The 26,116-nt window shown below is 53.5% G+C and overlaps 1 protein-coding gene across 1 annotated transcript; it reads right to left on the bottom strand.

The window, feature by feature from the left end:
- Nucleotides 1–150: 150 nt before the first annotated feature.
- On the bottom strand, nucleotides 151–25,818 carry PDE4DIP (phosphodiesterase 4D interacting protein; the record flags this gene model as incomplete). Its single annotated transcript, XM_080623867.1, has 38 exons — nucleotides 151–290; nucleotides 580–626; nucleotides 749–887; nucleotides 961–1,098; nucleotides 1,345–1,532; nucleotides 1,713–1,814; nucleotides 2,039–2,163; nucleotides 2,246–2,423; nucleotides 2,517–2,636; nucleotides 2,771–2,902; nucleotides 3,080–3,289; nucleotides 3,821–4,015; nucleotides 4,383–4,600; nucleotides 4,908–4,959; nucleotides 5,190–5,425; nucleotides 5,661–6,117; nucleotides 6,202–6,318; nucleotides 6,439–6,607; nucleotides 6,700–7,015; nucleotides 7,117–7,277; nucleotides 7,408–7,493; nucleotides 11,375–11,502; nucleotides 12,260–12,372; nucleotides 12,709–12,846; nucleotides 13,274–13,390; nucleotides 13,573–13,661; nucleotides 14,196–14,274; nucleotides 15,331–15,474; nucleotides 16,369–16,563; nucleotides 16,842–17,021; nucleotides 17,336–17,473; nucleotides 17,698–17,811; nucleotides 18,151–18,309; nucleotides 18,840–19,055; nucleotides 19,169–19,261; nucleotides 19,497–19,616; nucleotides 21,319–21,438; nucleotides 24,670–25,818. 38 exons carry the CDS (start codon nucleotides 25,816–25,818, stop codon nucleotides 258–260), a joined length of 6,711 nt encoding a protein of 2,236 aa, XP_080479993.1. The 3' UTR covers nucleotides 151–257.
- Between the last annotated feature and the right edge of the window lie 298 nt (nucleotides 25,819–26,116).

Here is a 26,116-nt window from a genome sequence, read left to right as displayed (position 1 = left end):
GGGGCGAGCACTGACGCATGGGGCAGGCAAAGCCCAAGCCAGCAGCTGCTGCTGGAATACCAAGCAAAGACAGGTGGAGGGCATGCGACCACCACAGTAGCCCAAACCCACTATTTATGTAGTGCTAGACAGCCCAGACCCCTGTCTACCCCACCCCTAGGAGTAGCAGGGACAGGGTCCTCTCCAGCCTTCTAGTGTGGCATGGCTCAGCAGCCAGCGGGCTGTTCCATGAGAGGAGGCATTGATCCCAGCCCTGCTCAAGCGATGGGCAGGGCCTGCTGGGCCTTCACCTGGCAAGAGAGAGCACACATGGCAGTAAGAGGGAGTGGTGTCACAGCAGGCCTGCACTGGAGGACTGCTGTGCCCTGGGGATGGAGCAGCCAAGGACAGCCAAGGAAAATAGGTCCCCGTGTCACACACACGTTACACCCAACTGAGCCCTTCAGCACCCCTTGCCATCCACCACTCTGCTTGCAGAGCATGGGGTGTCTGCCATCTGTGCCCATCCTCACGGCATCAGGGCTCACCAAGGCAGGGGCAGCTGCCCCTATCCCACCCTATCTGCCAGGGGGAACTCACCTCCAGGTTCGTCCTAGCCTTGCGCAACACATTGTGGGTCCTGCTCACTGTGAGGGGAAGAGAGATGTGGTCAGTGAGATTCCTGTGTTGTAGAGCCACCCCAAGCACATGAGGACAAGGCTGGCTTGGCCCTGCCATCCCACAGCAGGGTATCACCCGGGCCACATACACTGGCTGACAATGAACTGCTCCATGCTGTCCTTGAGCTGTGCTGTGCTGCGCAGCTGCTCAGCCGTGCTCTGCAGAGCATCCTCCCTTTCAGAAAGCTGTGCCCGCAGTGCTGCGATCTCATCCTGTAGCACCTGCTCCTAAGACAACACGAGCACGATGAGCAGCGAGCATCCAGCTCCACCGCCCCACCAGCCCCTCCCCTGTGCTCACCTTGCCCTGGTGCTGGGCTGGGCTGATGGGCAGCACAGTGCTCCAGAAGGCAGTGAGGAGAGACACACACTGCTCCAGGATGCCGTGCAGGGTGCTGGCGCTGCCCCAGAGGTGCCCTGTGCCTGTCCACTGCAGAGCCTGCAGGAAAGGGGTACAGGGGCAGGCACTGCCGGGACACTTGCATCCCACTGCACCCAGGGGCTCACCCTGGCCAGCCCACCACTGCAGGGCAGTACCGGCAGCAGCCCCCAAGCTGGAGGCTACCAGCTGCTTGCCAGCCCTGCAAGCCTCAGGGCTGATATTTGGCTCAGGGGCCACTTTACACATGGGCTTCAGAGTGTCTGGCCCCCAGCCACTGCCAGCACTGTCCTGCCCACACTTTACCTCCTTTCCCGGGAGCAGGCAGTTGGGCAGCCCAAGTGCAGGGCGTGTGAGATGCATCAGCTCACAGGCCACTGCCTTCCCCTCCAGGATGTGCTGCTCCAGGGCCCGGTAGGTGTCCAGGCAGCCAATGACATGAGCCCTCATTGGCTCCTCACTCTTCCTCACCAGTGGGTCTGCCCCACGTGGCCCTGTGGAAAAAGCAGGGCTAGGTAGGACCCCTGCCCGCTCCCTCTGTAGCTCTCCCTGTTCCATCCTGAGGCTTAGGTCTGCCCTGGGCTTCTCACCCTTGCTCAGCAAGGGTGCTGCCATGAGTCTGTCAGATCTCAGCAGCTCCTGAGGCATAGGCATGGGCAGGCTCTGGGACCTACCGTCCATCTGCCAGGTCACAGACACGTCAGAGGACAGTGGGGAGAAGAGGGGTGCTGGTGAACTTGTGCCAACATCCCGCACTGGAGGAGATGGGAAGCAGCCTAGAATAAGAAGTATCTGAGCTCCTGCAGACAGTCGTGGCTCTGTGTCTGGGGCTGCTGGGGTCTTGCCCACCCTCTCTACTTGCCAGCAGGGCCACCATGTCCCTCCTGCTGCTGCAGCAGAAGAAGTGCTTGGGCCTGCCCCAGGTTTGCAGAGGAGCCAGGCACTCCAAGACTAGTAGCTGGGCAGAGAGCTGGTGGTGGAGGCTGAGTGAGTCCTGTACCTGCACGGGTCTTGGCAGAGGGGCCAGGGAGGCTCTCGTAGACGTGCAGCTCTGCACGCAGGGTCTGCAGCAGCAGGCGGTGCTCCTCACACTGCTGCTGCAGGAGCGTCACCGTGTGCTGCAGCCTGCAGGGGGTGACACATGGATCCAGTGCCAGCCACACCATCAGCCCTGCCGGCCCCACGGCCACAGTGCCCCAAACCTTACCTGTTGTTGTCCTCCTGTAGGGAGAGCCGCTCGTCCCGGAGCTGCCGGACATTCTCTTGCTGCTCAGCGAGCTCCTCAGCCAGCCTCCGCTGCTTCCCGCGCCTCTGTTCCAGCTCTACTTCAGCCTCCCGGGCTCGGGAGCAAGCAGCCACGAGTGCCTCCTGCACCCGTGTCAGCTCTGGGGACAGAGACCATGGAGGTGTCACTGCCACCACACTCAGACAGTGCGCTCTGGGACACAGCCCCGGGGATGCTGGTAGCCCAGCCCCACCTTGGGAGATGTGGTCATGCTGGAGCCGCAGGTTCTGGTTGTCCTCATGCAGAGCCTTGTTCTCCCTGCTCAGCTGCAGCCCCAGCTCCGGTGACTGGGCATAGACATTGCTGGACAATCCTGCCAAGGGGGACCAGCGCTGAGTCTCTTTCTCCAATACCCAGCCATGCACAGAGTAAGCACCCTCCCCAGGCAATGGAGTGTGCAAAGCCTAGGGCCTCCCTAGCAGCCCTGGCCCCAGGGCAGCGCCATACCACTGGCCTTGCTGGCAGAGGCCAGTCGGCACTCGAGCTGCTCGCGGAGCCGGTCGTTGGTGCAGATGGACTCCTCGAGCCGCTGGCGCAGGCTGCGGATCTCCACCAAGTGTTCCTCCAGCAGATCTGCCCCTGCCACAGCCAAGGAGATGGCTCAGGGCAGGGATAGCTGTGCCACCTTCCTCACACCATCCCCTCTAACCTGTCCCATATCAGAGCTATGTCCCGCAGCTATTCTGGTGCTGGATCTCCTCCCCATTTACCTACACCCAGGCAGGATGCCCCCATGCTCTCCAACATGGACCTCACCTGTTAGCTTCTGTCTAGAGGGATACCCTGATGGCAGGGTCCCGTAAAGTGGCTGGCCGGGAGGGGGTACGTCCCAGAGGGTGCAGGTCTCGGTGGCCCTGGGGCCCTGCAAGGCACCGTGTCGGCAGGGTGACGCCGTGACTTTGCTGCTGTCTCTGAAGGGGCCCAGTGGGGCTATGGGCTTTGCTGGTGCCATGGGTAGCATCACACCTGCATGCACAGGGGAAAGCAGTGAAGAGCAGAAGGGCAGTGGACAGCGAGAAGAATGGGAATAACACACTCCCACCATGTGCTTCTTGTCCCTTTTCTGCCTAACAGTGCAGCCCAATGTCCCCCCCGTGGCGATCCCCCATCACTCATCCCCCACCCTGGTCAAACGCATTCCCCTTGAAGAGCAGATTGTTCTGCTTGCTGGTTGCATGACACCAATTGGAGGGTGCCAGCCCCACTCCTATGCAACAACTAACCAAACAAGTCCTTCTCCAGAGGCCCCAGGATGTGCAACTGCCCACTCCAAGGGCTAGTGCTGCCTTAGGCTGGATCCATCCCACCCACCAGGCCCTCTTTACATGAGAGCCACAAGTCCCCAGAGTGACGGGACCAAACCACAAAGCGCTGGCCCTGAGAAGCAGGAGAAGGCCCAGGGCAGGACAGGAAGGTCAGAGAGGATGAAGGGCCATGTGGTACAGCATGACATGCAGGGCAGGCAGGACCAACCCCACTCTGGAGGCACACGCTCACTTTCTCCCAGCTGCCTCTGGAGCACCTGCAGCTCCTGCTGCGCCTCAGCCAGGGAGCAGACGGGGTTCCCACAGCAGCCCAGGAGCAGGGGGACCGTAGGGAAGGGGGGCCCTGCAGGCAGGAATGGGGGCAGCCCAGGGGCCAGTGCAGGCAGGGGGGCACTAATGGGTTTGGACAAGGAGTCAACATGAAGGCCTAGAGATAGGAGAGATGGAGATAGATGTTAGCACAGCTCTGGCTCAGCCTGGCAGGGACCCTCCTCCTCAGGGGGCACTGGCATGCCTCAAGCAGCTGAGTCCCCATAGCTGGAGGCCCTGCAGGATGGGACAGTCCATGCGAGGTCAGTCAGGTCCCAGCCTTGGAGGGCTGTGGTACCCCCCTGAGATGCTGCCCTGCAGCTCCAGGTGCTGTGTACCCACCCCCCAGGCTGGCACAGAGGTGCGGTGCCAAACAGGCAGCCCCTGCCCAGGCCTGATGTGCACCCATTGCTGCAGGGACCACATGCTACAGAGGTACTGGTGTCCCCAGCCCACAGCTGTGGCCCCTGGGCACCCTGCAGTACCTGTGTGTTGGGCGGGCTCTTCACGGCACCGGCTGCACTCGCTGGTTGTGTCACCATCAGAGCAGGGTTCCAGCCCCTCAGACACAAAGGAGGAGCTGGTGGCAGAGCGGGATGACTCGGAGGGCGGGCGGCTGCTGCCTGGGGACTTGCAGCGCTCCTGCAGCTTCACCTCCAGGCTCTCAATCACCTTCTCCTTGTCCTGGAGCTCCCGGCTAAGCCTATGGAGGTGAGCCTTGACAGAGTTTGCAGGGCAGTAATCCCCATCCCACACCTCTTCCCATCTGTGCTGTGCACACTCCAGTATGACACCCCACATGCTGTATCCCACCTCTGCTGCGAGGCTGCCCTGAATCATGGGGTGCCCAGCCCAAGCCTGGGGCTCCCCTCCCCATCCCCAGTGCAGAGGCAGCCCAAGAACACCTATCTGGAGGAGAGACCCCAAGGGTACACCCCACCCCAAAAGCAGTGACAGCCTGTGTTGCACATGCAGAACAGGTCTCCCAGGCCTTTCCTAGGAACAGGTACCTCAGTGCCAGGAGCTCGTGACTGGTTTTATCATCTCCATCATGTCGATCTCCTGAAAAAACAAGCCAGAGACGAACTAGTCAGTGTCTCTGTGACCCAGGCTGCCTGTTCCCAAACAGAACTATAGCAAGACAGGACAGCACAGCTCAAAGTGGGTAGCCCATATGGCACAAGGTGCCCAAATATCCCCAGCCTTTCAACAGCACTCATCAAAGCATCCCTTCCCAGCCCACCATGCCCCGTGATGTTCAGCCCTCAGTGCCACCCTGCAAAGGTACTTACTAGTGCCCAGCTTGTCACTGAGCCTCTCAGCCAGCTGCCTGCCCTGAGCCAGCTGCTCCCGAAAGCCCTGACCCTGGTAGTAGTCAATGTCAGTGCCACGGAGGAGGTCCTCAAAGGACCGCAGGGCATCATGCAGGTGCTGGGCCAGGCTGCGGCTCACCCCGCGGCCCTCCCGCAGTGTCTGCCGCAGATGGGAAAGCTCCCGAGCCTGTGCTTGGATCAGCGAATTGTACTTCCTAGGAGGGATCAGCAAGAGGGGGGGTTCACAGGGCTGCCAGACCCCAGAGAGCACGGCATGGACGGTGCTGTGGGGAGAGCCTGTGCACCATCCACCACTGGGGCTCTGCCCTGCCGTGCAAACACCCCAGGAGCCTGGCTGCAGGAAAAGCGTGCAGCAAGAAGTCACCACGCTTGGGGAACCCTTGGAGACGCCCGCAGCCCCCCGTTTGGTCCCGATCCCCGTGGGCATACCCCGGCCAAGTGGCAGATTGCAGCTCCTTGGGTAAAACGCCACCGGCCTTGGCAGCGGGCAGCTGCGCCTCGAGGAGGGCAACGCGGTGCACCAGGTGCTGCAGGTCGCGGTGTGCCCGCAGGGCGGGCGGGCAGAGGGCGCTGTGGCCGTCGGACTGCCAGCCCTCGTCCTCGTCGGTGAGGCTGTGAGCGGGGGAGCCCAGGGCTGTGGGACGCGGCGGGGGCCGCTCGGCGCCCGAGGTGTAGCCGCTGGTGACGGAGATGGAGCGGGTGCGGCGCTGCAGGCTCTGGATCACCTTGTTGGCATTGAGCAGCTGAGCCTTGAGGTCCTGGATGTGCTGGTGCAGGGCACCCACATCTGCCAAGGCCATGGCTTTCTGGGCAGCCTTGCTTGCTCTGGACATCCCCAGCTCCTCACCCAGGCTAGGCTCACCAAATACATCTGGCTCCTCGCACTCTGTAGAGGGGACAGAGCACAGTGTCACTTCTCTATACTGAGCGAACAAAGCACCGGGATCCCCAGAGCCTCGGCTTTCCTTACCAGGGCTGGTGGTCTCATCCTGGTCGGCCTCAGTCTCGCTTCGCCCACATGTCTCATAGCCCAGGTCCTGAAAGTCCACCTGCACTTGCTTGCTGAGCTGCTGGGCGTGGGGTTCACCTGCTGGGCAGCACCATCAGCTCAGGTTCCCCCCCCCCAACAGGATTCACCATCCCTGCCCCGTGTACAGCATGGTGCACATGGCACAGACTCGCTATCGCCCCTGGGGTTTTAACTCACGGAGCAAGACATGGTACTTCTCCAGCTGCTCGGCTTGTGCCTGCACCATGGCTTCTGAGGCAGCAAGCTTGTCCTTCAGCTCCTGGCACTGCCTCTGTCCCTGTGCCACCTGGGAGCGAAGCTCTGCACCTAGCCCTGGCCAGCTCCCACCAGGGACTGTGCCCTCCACCTTCCAGAGAGGAGATAGACTGTAAACTCTTCCTTTCCATCCCCATCTCCATCTTCATCCCCATCTCTGTTCCCTGTGCCCAAAGCACTTACAGAACTCCTGTCCCCTCTGCCTAGAGTGCCAGGGCAGGGTCTCTTGGCCATGTCATCCTGGGATTGTGCCTCCAGCGCTGGACGTTTGGCGGGCACAGCTCCCCTCTCTGCTGGAGCCCCCTGTCCATCCCCGCTGCCGCCGGGTGGGCAGTCCCCGAGGGCACTGCGGCTCTTCCTTGGCAGCCTGCGGGGCTCAGGGGCCAGCGGGCCACCTAGCCCAGCCTCCTCCTGCTCCTCATTCTCCAGCAGCGACGTAGCTTCACCCATCCGCTCCTTCAGCTCTGCATTCTCTAGGTAAAGGCTCAGCATCGCCTTCCTGGGGGCACAAGGCACTGTGAAGGGCGGGCAGCAGTAGGGATGCAGGATATCCCCTCAAACTACTGCCACCTGATGGCTCAAATATTCCAGGGCTCTTGCCTGATGTGGGAGACAGAGGAGAAGCCGGCTTCTTCCAGCTGCGCCTTCAGCTCCTGCAGCTCCTCTTCCGCCCGCAGCTCCCGCTCTGGCACAGTGGGCGCTGTGGTCCCCAGTAAGGTCCTTCCAGTGCCCCTGCTTTCCTTGCGAGTCTGGAGGCTGCTCTAGAGGGACAAATGCAGAGAGTGACAGGAATGTTTCTGAAGGGGCTAAGACACCGTCCAGCACTGGCGCAGTGCCACCCGTGCTGCACTCTGCCACCCGTGCTCCCATTGCCGCACTGCCCTGACTCACGTGCTGGGTTGCCAGGCTATGGGCTGCCTCGTTGTTGTGAGTAAAGTTGGTGCTGGCATCATCAGTGTCTGTGCCTGTGGCCTGACCTAAGGGATAGCACAGCACAACAAGGCACTCAAAGCAGTGTCAGTGGCAGCACTGCCTCTGTCCTCTCCTCCTGGTGATGCCCACGGTCACTGTGGGCAGCTCCAGGGCAAGTGCTGACTCTCATACATGACTGGTGCTGGGCCAGGACTGAGGTCTCTCCACTGTCTGTGTGCCCTGCCATCCCTCCTCTGCATGCGAGAGCTTCAACCCAGCACCTTCTGCTGGCCCAACACACGTGCATACATGCCACCCATCCTGCAGCCACTTCATATGCCACAACCAGCAGCAGCATGCACTCGGTTCATATGCCACAACCAGCAGCAGCATGCACTCGGTCAGGCACTACCCTGGCAGGAGCATGGGGCACACCTCACACAATCACCTTCAGGGGCAGCTCAGTGAGGGAATGAACAGCCACCCTGCCCATGTCATCCATGCTCTGCTGTCATGCATGGCACTGAGCTCTTTGCAAGCCCTGCACTGGTGTTGCAGAACTGAAGCAAAGCTAAAAGGACAATTGCATTCCATACCCCAGCTCGTAGAGGACTCAGGGCCACCCTGCCCCACAGAGCTGAGTTGAGGTCATGTGTTTCTGCTTGCACACAGCTCTGCTCCTGGCCCCTTTGTGCAGAGCCTTGTGCCCCTTGTTTGGGCAGCTTTCCTCCCACCCAGCTGCAAGGCCCTGCCTGCTCTTTGACATGGGTGTACCCCCAATCCCTCTTCTCCCCATGGAGAGGGGAGGTCGCACAGACCCCAAGACCATCCCCTGGGGCTGTGCAGGACCAAGTTTCACAGCCTGTAGCCTCCTGGAGATGCAGCTGCTTTGGACGTGGCAGGGCTGGAGCTCCCAAGAAAGGCTGAATACAGAGCAGGGGAATACAGAGAAATGCTGGCAGGAGAGGCCAAACATTGCTGGTGAAGGAGAAATCGGCAGGGATGCACACAGCTCCTGGGAGGAAGAGATGAGTACCAGCAAGGAGCACAGCAGCAGCAGGGCAGGGGGCTGCACAGCACACTGTGCATGCAGAAGACGGCACACTCAGAAGATCCACTTGTGACAAGCAACTGCCAGGAGGCTGCAAAAATCAGAGCTGAGCCTGGGCAGACATTACACTGTGTGGTGGAGCCTGTGCACCACAGTACCTGTGCCTCATGGAGCAAGAACAGACACCACAGAGAAGCACTGTGCCAGGAGAAAAATGCTTAGAGACAGCTGGAAGTGGCAGCAGCATCACAGTGAAGCAGCGGCTCTCAAGGGTGGCATTCGGCATACACAAAGCACATCCCTGTGAGCCCCCAGGGACACAACCTGCTGGGTGGCAACAGATCGAGGGCTACAGCTCAATGCCTGTGGGGCCCTGAAGAGTGAGTGGATGCAGCCCCTCAGCTGCAGGCGTTGCTGGGGGGCTGAGTGCCACATGGACATGGTTCTCAAACTGGGTCACCATAGCTGAGATCAGAGCAGGATGGCTCACAGTCCGTACCACTGCTCTGGGGACTTGGGAGAACCACCTCTTGGTGCCACGACACAGCACCCGTCTCCTCACCTGCAGCTCTGAAAGGCTCCCAGGGCTGAGGCAGAAAAAGGGAGAGCAAAGCCCAAGGAAAAATAACAACAGGGGAAGAGGAGGAGACGAGGAAGCCGATGCTGGGGGAGCAGAGAAGTGGACACATTGGGCAGTCTGTGCACAGGCTACTGTTCACCAAGTGCTTGAACCCTCCATCACAACAGGAGTACAGGATAGGTGCAAATTGAGGGACTGCTCAGCTCTCTGAATATTACCAGCAAAGGAGGCAGGAGATGCAATCCCAGAATTATTGTTCACAGCCTCCTCTGCCTTTCACATCAAGCCTAAAGGCAAAGAGAATTAGCTGCATGGCTTAAGAATTGCATAAGGCTCACAGGCACGGGCCACCCAGGTGCACTGGCTGCACTGGAAGTCTTCATGCTGTTGGAAACAAGGGAAGAGAAACAAGGCCCACAGGGAAATACAGAGAGGAAGGCAAGATCTCCACACAAAGAGCTGAGACAGAAACAAAGCACTGCAGTTTGACAGAGGGTGGTCTCAGGCTGGTCCTCTCACAGGTCAGAGGAGTGCATAGCCAGCGGTATCGGGGATGAAAGAAGGCCCTAAGGAACAGAGCAGAGCAGCTGGAACACATTAGCCTAGGATAATGCTTCCCTCCAGAGCACTTTACAGCAGTGATGCTAACGGAGGCCAGGGACAGATCTGCCACAAAACACACACACAAGAAGAGATGAGAGCTGCTGGAACACCAGCCAAAATTTCCCTCATGCCCTGCTGAGTCTGTGCTGAGTCCTGGGCTCTGTGGTACCCAAAGGACCAGGCAGCCAGCTGGGCATCAGAGCCAGGATGGAGAACGGAAGGTGGAAAGGTTAAGGACAGAGACACTAAGGCTCCTACAAAGTCAGAGGCAGAAGGAGAATGAGATGATGCTAAACAGAGAAGTGAGAGGAATTAGATGAAATACAAGAAAGGAAAAGCTAACCAAGTACCAGAGCTGCCCAGCAGCCACTAGCTGCATCCCTTCAGGCCACGAGAACTGCTGAACTCACCATGCAGCTAGGTGTAGACCCAGAGCAGCAGTGCTGACCTGCTGTGTGTAAAGGGAGAGTGGTGCTGCCTCCTATCCCCACCTGAAGCATGGAAGAGACCTCAGCACAGGTGCAAGGCATGGGATAGGTGGTGCCATGTGAAGTAGTCACAGGTCCAGGTAACACAGCCTAGCAAGACAGAGCTCTTCTGCTCCACCATCTCCTAGTTCAGCTTCCCCATCAGGGAGAAGCAGATACTCAAAGGTACAAAATACACTCCTGCTACCTTGAGAAGTGACTGAGTAGGACAGCTAACCCATAGCCCATTGCACATGGGAAGCACTGGTCACTGGAAAGCTGCTGCTATCGTTTTTCAGCTCTCACACCAGCCCCAATACTCCCAGAGGTGAAAGATACCCTAGACAAGGCATGTACTGCTGCCAAGCAGGACTGTCCCCAACAAAGCAGGAATAGGGTCTTGCCCATTGGCCAAGCAGCATGTGGAGCCTGTAGGCAAGATGCCTGCATACAAGCGAGGGAGCAGACCCAGCCCAGACTGTGGGAGCAGGGACAGGTCTCGGTCATGCCAAACCATCTGTCGAAAAGAGGAGGGAGCTTTCCCTTGAAGGCACTCACAGGCTGGGCTGAGACTGCTTACAGTTAAGGAAAAAAAGAATCAGTAAAATCATCAATACTGAAGTAGGATTTGGTTTAAGCATCAAATGAATTGTTAGTTCCACACTCAAGACTTGTGCAAGAGGCACAGGCAAGTGGCACCAGGTCTTGTGGCCCTTCTCAAATCCTCTGGGTCTGGAACTCACTTTTCCATATACACCTTCTCCTTCTGGACCAGCCACCATCAACCCAGAGGTGGATGTCACTGGGTAAAAAAAAACGGTAGGGGAATACAAAAATTCACACTCATGCACTTGGGAGATAATAGAGAACATCTGGTACTTTCTTCAGAGAAAGGGAATCTTTATTTGGCCCATTAGGATGGGAGGAGAAGGGAGGTAAGAGGGAAATTAGCTAAAATGGAATGATTCGAATGTGCAAATGCACTAGTGGCCACCAGGGTGGGTCAGACAGGAACGTACACGAGACACAGGTGGATTGCACTGATTGCCATTTCCGAAGCAGCTCAAATCTAAAACAAAGCAGCCCTGTACCAGTTCTATCGTACCATGACTAAGTACCACAGCCACCCTCCCAGAGTCAGTGAGACAGGCGCTCAGTTAGTGAACCGTTTCCGTGGCAGGCAGGCGAGCGCCAGTGCTCAGAAGGCATGCTGGGGTAGGACTCTCACACGCTCCTGTTCCCCACCTCCTATGGCACCCTGTGTCTCCAGCCTGCTCAAACACTCCAAGCTTCTTCCAAGAGCTTCTTCCAGCTGTCCCCGGAGCTCATGGACCCCCTCCAGCTCCACCTGCAGAGTGTGGTCTCTCGCAGCACTAACCAGACACATCGCACAGAAGGGAAGAGGGTTAGACAGGCTGTAGCAAGCACAAACAAAACCGGCCCCTCCATCCAGGACTGGCACTTACTCCAGGCACAGGCCCTGCATGCTCCCCAGCAAGCTCAGTCAGCTCTTGCCTCACCTCTAAACCTCCCCAGAGCACAGCCATCCCCAAAAAAGGCTTCAGCCCATGGAAGGGGACTCCTAGTCACAGCTGTTCTTCAGTACTTACCCAAGCACCCCACTTATGTGCTCTCTTCCTATCAGGTAGCTCAAATATCTCAGAGGCTGCAGCTCCATTCAAGGCAGGGGATTAGTTCAGAGGACAGAGAATGCCCTGCGGGGCTGCAGCCTGGATAAGCACCTAGATAGATCCTTATCAACCCAACAGTTGGTTGGGAATTTGACAGGAGCCTCTGAAAGGTGGCCAAGTGTGGGTGGGAAACTGAGCTGGGAAGGGATAAACTAGGAACAGAGATGGAAATCTCAGGGCCTGAACAAGAAGTGGCAATGGGGAGAGTTTATGCAGCATTTAAAGCTGGCCACTGCAGCCTTTTCAAGGGAGGAAGGCAGCCAAAAATTTGGACTCCCAAACCTGCATTTGTCTGGTTCTTTGCCTAGACTCCCTCTTTCCCAGTGAAGGCTCTCAGACTCACAGAACGATCACCGCTTTGGAGACTGCCTCCCTGGATGACCCCAGCCTGTCCCAGCAGCAGAACAGAGCAGCATGGAGCTATGGCAGCCCCACTTACCTGTCTGGGTGTGTGTGAAACTTTACCAGGCTGCCATAGAGCTGTCTCTCTGCCTGGAGAGCCTCATTTAACCGATTCCTCTCAGCCACTAACCCTTCCAGCATCAGTAACAACTGGTTGGAGAGAAAAGACAAGATGCAGCACTTTAGAAAAAGAGACAGAATCAAAAGAGGCATCTGGCTGCCTCAGCGAAACAGGAGCTTCTCTTCCTCTCTTGCTTGTGTCCAAGAGATCAAGTTGATCAGTGCCACCTCTGGACTTTCAAAAGACTTCCCTTGAAACAAGTGCTAAAGTGAACCAATCCTCTTCTCTGTACTCCCCCTATCATACACATCCAGCTTCCAAAACCAAGCACACCAAAGCATAGCCAAAGGCTGAAAACAAAGCCTCATAACTGAGCACCAGCAGAAATGCAAACACATCCAAGCTCACCCCACATGGCACACTACCTGCTGCCTTCTGTTTCCAGTAGCCTCCTGTCCTCGTGACTCTGCTATGGCCACTTTCTCCCGAAGCACTAGCACTTCTTGTGTCAGCCTTTCCACAGCTGGAATTTCTTCAGGATCCACCAGCTGCATCTGAAGATCCTGAAAACCAACAGCAGGAGAGTTCAGTGAAGAAAGAATCAGTTACAAGGACAGTTGGACCTTTGTAACCCTCCCTGGAACGTAACTACCAAAAGTTTCCAGTGTTTGGAAAGACTCAGGTCTCCTACGAAAGAAACACCAAAGCACCCAGGGTGTATTAGGCACAGCCGACAGCCTGGAGCAGGAACTGAAAAGGGACATACACTCTATTTAAAGGACTCTCCAAGAAGGGTGTTTGGTACACAACCAAATAACAACACTCTGGAGGTCTGGGGCCTTTGTCTTCTGGCCAAAGTAACACAAACACGTAGGGAGCAATACCATCCACAGCCAGAGCCAGCCACATTACTCTCAGGATGTGGGGAAAGAAGAGACTCCTCTGCAGCCTTCCCAGACAAAATTGACCCAGAATAGCACATTATCTCACCTTGATGAGGTCCTCTTTGATCTGAATGGTCCTGGTCAAGGACTCTATATCTGAGGCCTGCACCTGCAGCTCTTCCTCCTGCGTGGCCACAACAGACTGGAGAGCAGTGAGCTCTCGCTAGAGGAGGAAGAGAAGTTCGTGAGACTTGACAGTAAACACCCCACTGCGAGCTGCTGCCCCATTTCTCTCACTGGGGGCACCCTCACAAGAGAAGGGGATCCAAAACCTCCAGTGACAAGGCAGTCCAATGATCTTCTGTAAGCATGAGAGACCAACACAGGTTCCATCAACAAGCTCACCCTGCTTTCTCTTTCCTTCTTTGCCATTAGCTCCAGCTCCTCTTTGGCATTAACAAGATCCTTCTCCAGCTCTGCTGCTGACACTGTAACTGCAAAGACAGATTTGTTACAGCAGGGATAGCATGCATCAGATCTGACCCCAGGATCAGACAGAATCCCTCTTCAGCAAGATAGGTCCACAATGCTTGTGCTGCCCATCGCACTCTTGGCAAACACTTTTCTTCCCTGCTTGGTCCTTAAACAGCAGCCTCAAGCAACGGCAACATCCCAGGCCTGCTATCCCACCCCTAGCAAATTATGGTGTCGCGGCCCCAAAGGCAAAACCCAAACCAGTTGCACTTGTCTCACCCAGCCTGAACCATAAAGTCAAAAGCCCTTCACTAGATGGCATCAACTCTTGAGTAGAAGCACGTCACCTCAAACCCAACACTAGCCTTTCCCATACTCCCATCCCTAGACATCCCCAAACCACCACCCAAAGGGGAGGCACAGCTTTATTTCAGTACACTCACTTTTGCTCAAAGGTCTTTAATCTCACACAGTTTTATGTAACCATGATTCCCACACACCAAAAAGCCCTGGTCAAGTTTGGGGACATTGGAAGAAGCTGTCAACACACTCACCTCCCTCTGCCCTGCAGCTGCTGTCCCCCTGTGGTGGTCCAGCAATGGCTGTGGCTCCACAAGCTCCTTGCAGTATTTCCTGAAAATACAAAATCCTCTAGGTTTGCACCTTTACAGTGAAGCTGGCACTTGCAGCTTCCCCAGAGCTCCAGAACTTCAGCACAGCTACTGGCTGCTTTGCTGACACCTCTGAAATGTGAGAAACCAGTGAAGGGGATCTAGCCAAGCAGTGGCGACAAGTGAACTGCACCCAACCTAGAAGCTGTGCATGTGGGCAAAAGGGCACTGGCCTTGTTTTACTTGGCACTGGAAAGTTACTGGCAGTGTCTGCCTTCATAGTAAGGATTAAAAGAGTTTCACTCAAATGCAGCAAGCCCATCTTTCAACTGAGACTCTACAAAGACCTATCCCTTTATCCAAGGATGTGGTCCAGAGGGACCATGCGGGAAGGAAAACACAGAACTTGGCCCATATACAAGCCTCTGGAAGTCTCTAGAGCTTACTGTGACCCTGGGAATAGAAATGAGCAACCTGTTTACAGCTGCTTAAAAATGTTCAACATGTCAGCTCACCAATAAACCATTAACAGCTGCTCTAGTAGGAGCGTGGCATATGTATAGCCTTGGAACTGTGTTCACCCTCAAAGGGGTTTTTAGCAAAGCTGCTTTAAAAATATCATTCCAATTGTGGAAGAGACAGCAAACAGCCAACAGGCTCTGCCAAGAATTAGTGGGACCTAAAATTAGCTTGCTTGTCCCCTCTAGAATGTGACAGTGTCAGGGAGGGGATTACAATACAGCAAGGCAGCCCAGCCCAAGGAAGGACTGGGTCAATGCTGGAAGGTCAGAGGGTGGATTTCTTTCGTACTCTCACATACCCTAAGGACTCAAACACTGCCTAATCAAAATGAAAGGAGACACTGAGTGACAAAGGCTGGTGGCATCAAGATCAGAACATTTAGGCAGCATCTCTGCACCTGAATTTCTTTTTCTCCTACAGAAACTCTCTTTCCTGATCCCCCTTTGATTTCTATCATTCTCTGTGGTGCTCCACCCTCTACCATTTCCTCTGGGGCAATCAGTTCTCTCTGGAGCCCTGAGGTCACAGGTGAAAAAACACAGTGCACAATTCTTACTTTTATGGGCTGTTTGTCCTGCTTCAACAGGCTGGCACCAGCTGACTGGGTCCTAACAGGCTCCTTCCCCGACACATGCTGGCGCAGGAGTTGTAACTCAGAGCCCCTTTCAGCCAAAGTGTGAGCCATCTTCTCAGCAGCCACCTGATTGAGCAGGAAAAAATCAGGGAAAGGGTAGGATCTCTGTCCTTCACCATCCTTAGGGACTAAGAAAAAACCATCTCTGTTTATCTGTCACTTCAGAGTAGAAGTGCTCTGTAAATCAACCTGGGAGCTACTGCTCCAGGCCAACCACAGCAACTCCATTGCAGCCCTCCCATCTCTGCCTGCCAGACAGCTGCAGCAAGGCTCAGCCCCTCTGCCTACAGAGGAACGAGCTCCTCAGTTTCTCTCAATTTAAGAGGGGAGAAAGAGGACAAACAACGAGGAGGAGGCAGTGCCTGGCCTTTTAGCCCCCTTTTTATGAAAGAAAACTCAATACAAGGTATCTTGGGTAACACTGAACTGCACCCACTGTGTAAGAGTAGGCAGGGTAGGAACTGTGGCTCTTTAAGTGGCACTTACATGCTCAGGACCATGCACTACTTTGACTTACATTTAAGTTAAGAGGCAATAAGCAGAACTTCCTCAGACTTCTGCACTACACAAGAAACAGCTGAGTGTCTTCCTCCCTATTCTGGTGACACAGACATGTAGCAGCAACCCTCCCGCAGCCCCTCTGCTGCCTCAAGCCCAGGAGCATAGCTATCTAGAAGGGTCTGCACCTCCTTCCTCACCACACACACAAACCCTGCCTCATCCACCTAATGACAGAATCCTGGTACCTGACAATACAAGAGCTGCTGCTTCATAACTGCTCTAATGCAATGGGTTAGGACCAACCTAGAAATTGCTCATGGCATCTCACATAGTTCTTCAATACTCAGCAGCTTCAGCAGGCTACACCAACAGCAGCCAGAGAGCAGCTTCTATTTGCTTAATGCAAGGCAGGGTCATCCACCCCAGCACCTCCTCACTGCAACACAGCACACAACTCACTCTGCTCTGCTGCTCCTTGGTGCTCATAGCTTGTAGCAGCTCCCGGATTTCAGCATCATGCTCCATGGTCTGACGGTTCCTGTCACTGAGAAGATCTTGCAGCATTTTCTCCTTGTGCTGGAGACGCAAGCACAGCTCCTCTGCTACCTCACTCTGTCCTGGGCCCAGCTTGCACAGCAGAGTTGCTGTAAGCTCCTGAACAAGGGGGAGGAAGGGAGAGATGGAGAGACACTGTTACCATCAAACTACAAGCTGTTCAAGGACAAACAGCTCTTCAGCCTGGGTGTAGCCGAGAGAGAAGTATTCCAGCAAACACAGGTATTTACAGGTGCCAAAAGCAGCCAGCTTCCAAAGCACTAGGCACAGGTCCAAGTGTCCTCCTAAGAGGCAGGCAGCCAGTAGTCTCTGCTTTGGGATCACTCTCTTTGCAGACAAACTGGCTGAAGGCTCAGGAAGCCAAGCTAAGGCCTTACCTCCACTTCCTTGTTCCTGTCATGCAGGCAGGTCTGCAGCTGCTGGATAATTCCCTCCTGCTCCTTCTGCCTGCTGCAGGATCTGGCCTCTATCTCTTCCTTGAGCCAGCGGAGGTTTTGGCAGGTTGCTGAGACCTGCTCTAATTCCAGGGTTTTGGCTTTCAGGAGACTCTCCAGGCTCTGGGGACCACAACAGAAGCAGCTCAACCAGGGACAGAGACTTTATCCTGAATTAAGCAAAACTGGAAATACCAGTGCCTCCTGCTAGTGGAGTCACACAGATTCACCCCATCCTTTCCAGACACTACACTCACCTTCTACACCCAACCTAAAAACATGAGTGACACAGGAACTTGCCCTGCACACAAGGCCAGAGGAAGGCCAACACCCTGCAGCAGCTCTCACCAGCAACAACCAGAGCATTCACAGGAAGGTCTGTCCAGCACCACACCACAGCCAGGCTGGACTCTGCATGCCCAGGTAAAAGCACTCACATGAATGGTGGCCTCGTTGCTAGACAAGACATTGCGCAACCTCTCCAGGTCAGTTCCACGCTCCCTTATCGAGAGATGTAGCTGTTGCAATTCTTGCTCTTTCTTCTCCAGGGCACAGAATTTCTCATCTACTGCTCGCTAAGGTGAGAGGGGGTGATTGTTCAGAATGGGGTAGTAGGGCACTGCAGCCCACCACTCACTGTGTGGGACACCTCAGCTCTCCCTTTCAGAGGGCTCCTCTGGAAGGCTGAGCCACAAAGAGCACGAAGAAGACATCATTATCCCTGGGGCTGCACCACTGATGGTAGCCCAAAGCATGAGCCTCAGGGAAAACTGGGATATCGCCAACACACTCTGCTCACCTCCAGAGCAGCATCCCTGTCACTGACTCGCTGCTGCAGTTTCTCCAGCATGGCATTCATGGCTGCAGGGCTCTTGTCCAAGCTTTGCTGGCATTGTAGAAGTTCCCTTGATTCCTACATGTGACACACACAGACCCCCTAATACAACTGTCGGGCCAGAAACCCTCAGAGAGCAGCACCCTACACTTGCTCTAATCCCCACATTAAAGGGTGGTAGAGTCCCAGCACCTGGGGCTGGTTGACTAGTACCTGGTTCACCAGGCATCACCTCAAGTGGGCTGAGGTACTCAGATACTTGTGCCTTCTTCCACATATTGGGAACACAAAAGTATCTCTTGCCTTCTTCAAAGGGCACAGGTGAAGACTACAGACTCATTCTTGCATCACCAAATACCGAAGGAGGAGCAGGGGCCCTGGTTAGTTATGCTCAACTTGAATCTTTCTGCATCTCACCTGGAGAAGCTGTTCCTTGCGAGCCAGGTGCTGACTCAAATGCTGAACTCTCTGCTCCTGGGCCTGCAGCTCACGGCACTTCTCCCACTCCATGGTCTGGAGCTGCTGAGCCTTGTTCTGAAGCTCTGCCTGCAGCTGCTGTACCACAGCACACAGCTCCTGCAAGGGAAAAGCATACACCTTGGCAGTCAGTCCTCACAAACCTGTAAACAGCAGGCAACAGGATCTGTGGAAAAATAGCCAAAGCTGTTCTGCAACATCACAGCTTTCACATCGCGAAACACACTTCCATAGTGAGTAAGTTTGATTTTTGTTTTTTTAATTTCCCAGAATGTCCCTCCATCTAAACACCTTGCTCAGGCCACAGCAGAACTTTACAGTCAATCACAGCTAACCTGTGCAGCAGTGGACATTTGTAACATCACAAAGAGAGATGGGACATTTGCATCAGGCAAAGACATACAAGTGACAACATATTCACATTTGCCATACATTGCCAATTTTAAATCCCTAGATATGTAGCTAAGAAGGCTGGAGAATTCTCTCTGCCACATGTCACAAGGGGCTGGCCATGTCTGCCCAGACTGGTGTAGGCAGAAATGATGTATGAGAACAGAGTACAGAGTACATTAGTGCTTCTTAAGTCATGTAAGCTCAAAGACTTCCAGACTAAGTGCTTGCCTTATTACCTGGTTGTGTTTCCAGGTTGCCTCTTTCTGCCGTTCTTCCTCATGCACCCTGGTCTCCAGGAGCTGGGCTGCTCTCTTGGCTTCAGCCAATTGATGCTCTTTCTGGCGCTGAGCTCTTTTCAGTTTCTGCACCTCCAACTTGGTGCAGAAAAGCACGTTCTGAAGATCTAGCAGTGACATTTGCTGCTCCTGCAGTGAGAGTGGGCTCTCCGACATCTAATAAGAGCAGGAAGCACAGAAACTCACAGGTCCATTTCTCAACAGGGATTTAAAAATCAGGATCCCTGCAGATCAAAACCTGGTATATTTGAGGGTTTCCAGGGACATACCTGCAACTGTCCCAGATGACTTCTGTGTAACATGTCCTGCAGCTTGGCCATTGTCTCATTCTGTCCTTCAATGATATGGTAAAGTTCTTCTGTCTAAAAATCAAAGGATAGGAAACACAGTCATTGGCAAACCAAGCACAAACCCTCCTGTCCCAAGCCTCCAGCGGGGACTGACATGAGCATCACACAGAAGAGCTTTGCAAGAAATAATTTCATGAGCACCAGGATACCCAGCAGTTGCTTAAGCATTCCTTTTCAGCCGCTACCCACAGGGCTAACACACTTTCCTCTTTCAGCGAGCACCACCATGTCCGCCCAGAGCTATTACCTTGCTCTCTTTGCTCTTCAGGGCCTCATTCAGACTCTGGATTGTACGATCTTGCCTCTGTGATGTTTCTTGGACAGATTTTAATTGAAAATTCAATCCATTCAGCTTTTCCTGTAACAACTGAAGACAGAAATATGGTTGGGGTTTTGGTTTTTGTTTTTTTAATCCTGCCTATCTCTCCACATAAACACTCTTAGGCATGCTTCTACTCCTTACTCAAGTCCATATAGCCCAGGTGTTCGCTAGATCAAGATTAACGTGGCTCCCTCTAGACTATGTAAATACTGTGTGAGCTGGGTGGAGACCAGCAAGCAAACACAAGGCCTTCAGTCCCTCCACAAGACTGTTTTCAGTGCTCTCTACCCTCCAGTGCAGCTCCCCCATTCAGGGCAGAGGTTCCAGGCTTAGGTTCATGTATCATACTGCCTCCCACATACTCCAGGAGTCCTGCTGGGATTGCCTAACAGCGTTCCCAGCTTCTGTCATTTGTTTCATTTCCTCTAAAAGGGACTGCTTCAGCCCAAAAACTTCCCAAGAGATCTTCAACATGAAGAAGCTACACATGCTAAAAACTGTCCCCTTTACTTCTGAAGTCCTCCAGAGCATTGCAGATGCCCCGTTACAGTCTTCCTGCCCCTTCTCTTACTGTCTTCTTTGACCACTCAGGCACTCTTGTAGCACCTGCTGGTCTAAGTAATTCACATTGGATCAGATCAGTGGCTTGTTTAGCCTCAAGTTCTCGCTTCAGCACAACAGAATCTAGCCAGTGCCAGCATGCCAACAGCACAGCTGCAAAGCAAAGGGGAAATCTCACCAGTCTCTATGGCTGGTTTACAAGCCAAGAAACTTCTGCCTTTGACATTTTCACCCTGAAGAGACTACCATCTCAAGCAGGTTTAGGACAGTTCTCTGCTCTCTCCATAATGTTCATGAAGCAGCACACGTTGTGCATTTAAACAACTCCTAGTTAGCATTTCTAAATCTGTTCTTAATCTTACATGATACATATCCTCCTCAAAACTTACTCAAGCCTCAATTTCTTAAGCAGTTGGTGCTGCCACATAATTTACTCTTGTAGCTCATTAGTTTACACATCCGTCCTGTTATCTCTTCTCTACACGACACTCCCCCTAACCTGTTTAAACACTCCCAACTGCATTTACTGGGTCTTGAGCTTCTATTTCCCTGTTAACCATTGTGGTCCAGCCATCTCCAGATTTAAATAAAGATTCCATCTTGGTGGTTTTTTTCCCATTTAACCTCTCTATTTTCCCAGCAGGTATAACTTACCTTAGAGTTTAAGAGCATAACTAGGAACATCCATGCCTTGTAACACATGTTAAATCTGATTTGCCTCAAGACAACTCAGATTCATGTTTCTTCCCCAAGAAAGCTTTTCAATCAAAATGAAAACATGCCCCTGCCCCTGCATTAATCTCCCTTACTCCTTCAAAAAAGGTAGCAGCTGTCTCAAGAGGCAGGTGGCCTTCTCTCCTGCACCAGGCTCAATCCGTGCAAATCTAAGAGACAGAGAAATAGCTGTCTGTATCTCTCCTTCAGAAGGCTCACCAGACAAGTGGGAAGTTCTACCAAAATAATGGTTTGCAAAAATAAACATGGAAAATTTACACAGCCCAGCTGCAGAAAAAAGGTAAACGCCCTTAACTCAAGCAGGCAGACAACACTGAGCGTCATTTGTCAGCACACACCCTTGCTGTAACAGAGGTGCAGATGCCTGCCTCTGGCCAGGCTAGGAGGCATTCTCCAATACTAGCTACAACAGATTTGCTAGGCACTGAATTTGCTGTTCATGAAGAAATACCTTATTGGCAGCTTCAACCTGCTGGATCTTGCACTGCAGCTCTGCAGCACGCAGATGGGATACCTGCTTCCCTGCTGCAGGGTCACCTGGCGCCAGCTGCTGATGTTCATCCTGCAAATTCTGAAAGGAAAAAGAGCAAGAAATAGCTCAATTCTTGCACTGGCTTCTTCTGTTCAGCTACCAGCCTTCACAGACCCCACTGTGCTTTTCTGAATGTCTCCAAAACATGATGATGCCCATGACTCCCTTCACCTGGGTGGAAGGCTGGGCTCTCCTTTGCAACTCCCCATGCAACCGGGAGCAGCACTCATACCATGTGCAATTCCCTGCAGTGTCACAAACCATAGCAATTTCAGTGCCACAGCTGAGGTTTGTTTCATGACACACACCCATTTACTGGGAATGGAGGCAGCTTACTTCCTGATGCATGGCCTGCCAGACCCTGCTGGATGAGCACACACTAATCTCTTGTCATCCCCTTACTATTTTGCTCCCTCCTGCTGTTAACTCCTTCAAGCAACATCCAAACGCAGCCACCCACCCTAGCTCTCACAGGGCTCGATACTGCCAAATATCATCAGCAACACAAGATCGACTGATCGATTGTACTGGTGTCTCTTATAAGTGGGAGCCCTAGCAAACACAGGGCTGCAGTGCAGAGGCTATGAGAACACAGCTGAGCTTTTCAGAGCTCACACAGGAGCACGAGCTCCAGGCAGCAGAGCACAGGGAGAACAACAGCCAGCTCTAAGTAGTCCCATCAGACTGAATCCTCATCTTCAGCAGCCACAGAAACAGTGTCTCTGGGAAAGGCAGCGCAGGGGAGCTCCCCTATGCCTATGCACAACCTCTCATGCAGAAGCAATCCTTCCCTTTACCCTGATGTTTTGTTAAGATTTTAGTGAAAACTTGAACAGTCACAGCAGGTAATTTCAAATATGCCCACCCAGGAGGCTTTGGATGAGACAGGGAGAGCTGCTGGAATCTGGCACATGAATGGCTGATGAAAAGAAAATAGAATAGTAATAAACAAGAAAGGAAAAAACAAGAAAGGAAAATACACCTTTCCTCACAATTTGCACATTCCAAAGAAAAATAAGCACAAAGCCTGCAAAAAACAAAGAGCAGGGAAAAGAAAGGCAGAGCCAGCTCCAGAGTCCAAAGTTCTAAAGCACAAGCTGCCTCCCTTGCTTCCCTGCAGCCATGTCAGGTGCACGGCTCCCCAGCATTTTCTCCTACATCAGCATTTTACTGGCAATGTCCTCTCAGCACAGCTCCAGCAATGCGAGCACACACTAACCTACACAGAACACCTCTTTAAAAATAATATTCATGGCATTATCTAGGCTTGCCAAACTCCCATTTATCCAGAACAGTGGGTAAAAGACTGGCTGTCAGTGCAGCAATACCTCCCTCACTGCCAACATGGCATCGCAGGCAGCTGCAAGAGTGTGCCTGACAAAGGCTTGGTCTGGTGGCACGTTCCTGCGGCTGCAGTGGTGACAGGGAAGAACTGTTGATTCAAGAAAATGCCCAAGATGACAGTATCTACAAGATCAGATTCCCCAACACCAGATTGCTCTCAGTCATTGTAGTTTACAACAGTAAGATTAAGGAACTGCAGTTTCTCAAAAGCAATAAGGGAACTGTGGTCCTATATATCCTATATATTCCTTTCACAGTATTAGAAAGGCACTGATGCACGTATCACTGGACAGCAGGACCTGACTGCTAGAAAGAGTGTTGCTTGTACAAAGAGAAAGAAGAATCATTTATACAAGAACTATTGAGTCTAGCAGCTGCATCTGACTTCTTACTTTTGCTGTTAAAGCCATCCAAAGTATTAAGCCCTTTCCCCCTTCAGCCAGAACCTGCACCAAAGACCACAATTGCTGCTGCCACAGCAAGCAGCGGGCAGTAAAAAATCCTGCAGGATGAATTCATGGCATGGATGGTCAGATAGCAGATGCTAGAGACTGCAGAAACTCCTCCATCACCATCCTTACATGAGGATGGCAGTGCGTGACACAGAGCTAAGCCACGAATGCACCATGCTGCCTGCACCACACTGGCAGGAGAAAACCTATTCTTACGATATAAATATATCCCTAGCAGTGAAAATTAGCAGCAGGTGACACAGATCACAGAAGCAGCACCAACACCCTGCTCCACATCCTCAGCCACCGCCTGCCCAGCACCATGCCTTTGTGCACCAGCTGAAAATTAGGTTTTCTACATTGCCTCCCAGCATCATTTCTTGAGCAGGCTTGTGGAAAAAGCACACAGCTCTGGGAAACGCCCGGGCAGACAGGACACCAAGCAGCACTGGCTGAATAGGAAACATAATTCAGTACAGCCACAGTTGCCATAGCAATAAACAAGCATTTTTCTAATCCCTCAGGCTACCTACACCAATATACAGCACTAAGGCTGCTAATGAGAATGCAATTAGGCTGACATGGATATTCCTGAATTGAAGCTGACTAAGGCCTTCTATTCATTAAGGAAAGTGGTAAAAGGAGTTACAAGTTCAGCTTTTTGACTGCACGCTAATGAAAATTTCATTAAAGCCAGCAAAGCAGAGGCAATCCGGAGCTGCATCAAGGACTACCATCAAGGTGGATAACAGCAGCAGGAAGTTCCTTGGAAGCATGAGCTTTCATCGCCTCTCCGCAACACCTGCCACCAACTGATGAGTCTTTTCAAAGGATGAGAAAATAAACCCATTATCTAGAATATCAACCCTAACGTCATTATCAGACTGGCACAAATCCTTTGGCACAAATCCACCTGCAAGGAAAACACCTTTTCCTCAGGGCATGTGCCACAGGTCCCTGTGTAGATCTGCACGTTAGGCAGGTTGGAGGCCTGATTTGCAGAGACAGGGCTGTGGAGGCAGGCGTTCCTCACACTGAACTATTACCCAGGCACAAAGAAAACACATTTGCTGGAAAACACATGCCCAGGAGCTTAAAACACTCCCTCTGGTTGTGGGCAAAAGTCACACTGACTTCTTACAGAGAAAGCTGAAGTGAAACTGGTGTTTTCACAGCAGAAAGATTACAAAGCACACAAAGACCTTAGACCCACCTTAGAGCAGGTGGTACTGACAGCGAGTGCTGATGGGAGAGAGGAGGGTGTCATTTCCCAGAACACAAGGAGGAAACAGATGACAGGAGAATGACAGAGGAGAAAGCAGCACACCTAAAAAGGATGAAGCTGCCTATTCTGAGCCCTGGATTCAGCCACACGTGGCTATCTGTATTATCTCAGCACAGAAGAATCCCCAGTGGGCTCAGTGTCGGGCCACATGGATGCTGCTCAATAGAACAGCAGCACAATGACCTCTACCTGTACCCGCAGCGGCATATAATCCTCACAGAGGTCATCCCACAGCTCTTGCAGTTCAGAAATCTCCAGGGAAACACCCAAAGGAGCTCTGGAAAAGGATTTTCTGTCTGCATTCAGGAAGGCAGATCCAGCGCATGCTAAGCCAGCAGAAGCACTACCATCTGCCAAATCACGGCTGAGCTTGGCAGAGGACAAGCTGGACTTCACAGGAATAGGTAGCCTGCTGCCTCGAGGACTCCGAAGGGGTTTGTAGTCCAAAGTCTTGATCAAACTGAAGGCGAGCTCCAGCCTATTCCCACTCTGCGAAGAGTTTGGGGTCATGCGGTCATCTGAGAAGTCATCACACTTCCCATTCCCTTTCACTCCCTTATCTGTGTCTTCATCCTTCTGCTGTGGAAGGCTTGCCTCCACAGTTGTGTCTAGGGACTCGACAGAGGATGCAGGTGTGCCTTCCTCCATGCTCTCCCCATCCACGGGCACTCTGGCACTGGCAGACTCCGCCACATCACACACAGATGACTCCTCGTTGCACATGCTGGCTGACCACCGGCTGGACAGCCCGCAGGAGATGCTTCTGGCCACCTTTCGCGGCACTTTGCAAATTGCTTCGTAGTCAGCATCAGCTACCCGCAGCACCGCACAGCCACGGCAGCGCCGCGGGCGGTTGCTCACTCCCTCTGAAGCATGGCAGCTGTGTGGCTCCGAGCTGTGCTCTTCTTGATCTGTCCAGTATTCATACCCAGAATAAGCAAAGTCCTCCTGGAGGAGGGCAGCATACCGCGCATCAGGCAGGTTAGAAAGGTCCACAGTCCCATCCCCAGCTCTGTCATCTGTGCTAGAGTCTTCATTGTTCCTGCGGTACATGCTTGCGATGCAGAACTTGAGGCGGTCTTTCTCCAGCAGCAATTTCTGCAGCCGCTCGATGGAGAGGGCTTCGATGCGTGCAATGACAGTGTCGAACCTGTAGATGCGGTCCAGCATGAAGGCACACTTGCTGCAAGCGAACTCGGATTTGCCATCCCGGCACAGCTCCCTGCCTAGGACGTGGGAGAGCAGCACCTGGAGGTTCAGCTTGGCCGCCGTGTGGAAGATCCATCGCCGCTGGTTGCCGCACAGCTCTCGGGCACAGATTCGGCAAGTTTCCTTCATCCTCCCTCCTTCCCAGCACCCAAACTTACTTCTGGGGCTCCCAAGAGACCTCCTAAGGCCTCTAACTGATCAGTCAGTGCATATCCTAGGGTACAGCTCCTTTCTCACCCCATCAATCCCCCCCTTTTAGGGTGGGTGACACGTCGGGACTCCTGCTGCTACAGAAACATCCCACTCTGCAACATCACGTTCCTATCTCAGCTCAGCCACATCAGGGCTGCCCGTTCTTCAGGCTGCCCCTCCCTTCGCTGCCCACCTCTCCTCACAGCTCCCCACCCTCCGAGGCTGACCCTCTCTC

Source organism: Psittacula echo (genome assembly GCF_963264785.1).
Source record: "Psittacula echo genome assembly, chromosome: 7".
In the NCBI taxonomy this organism is placed as follows: domain Eukaryota; kingdom Metazoa; phylum Chordata; class Aves; order Psittaciformes; family Psittacidae; genus Psittacula; species Psittacula echo.
The sequence above is the reverse complement of the archived record's forward strand: the minus strand, read 5'-3'. Positions and strand labels throughout refer to the sequence as shown.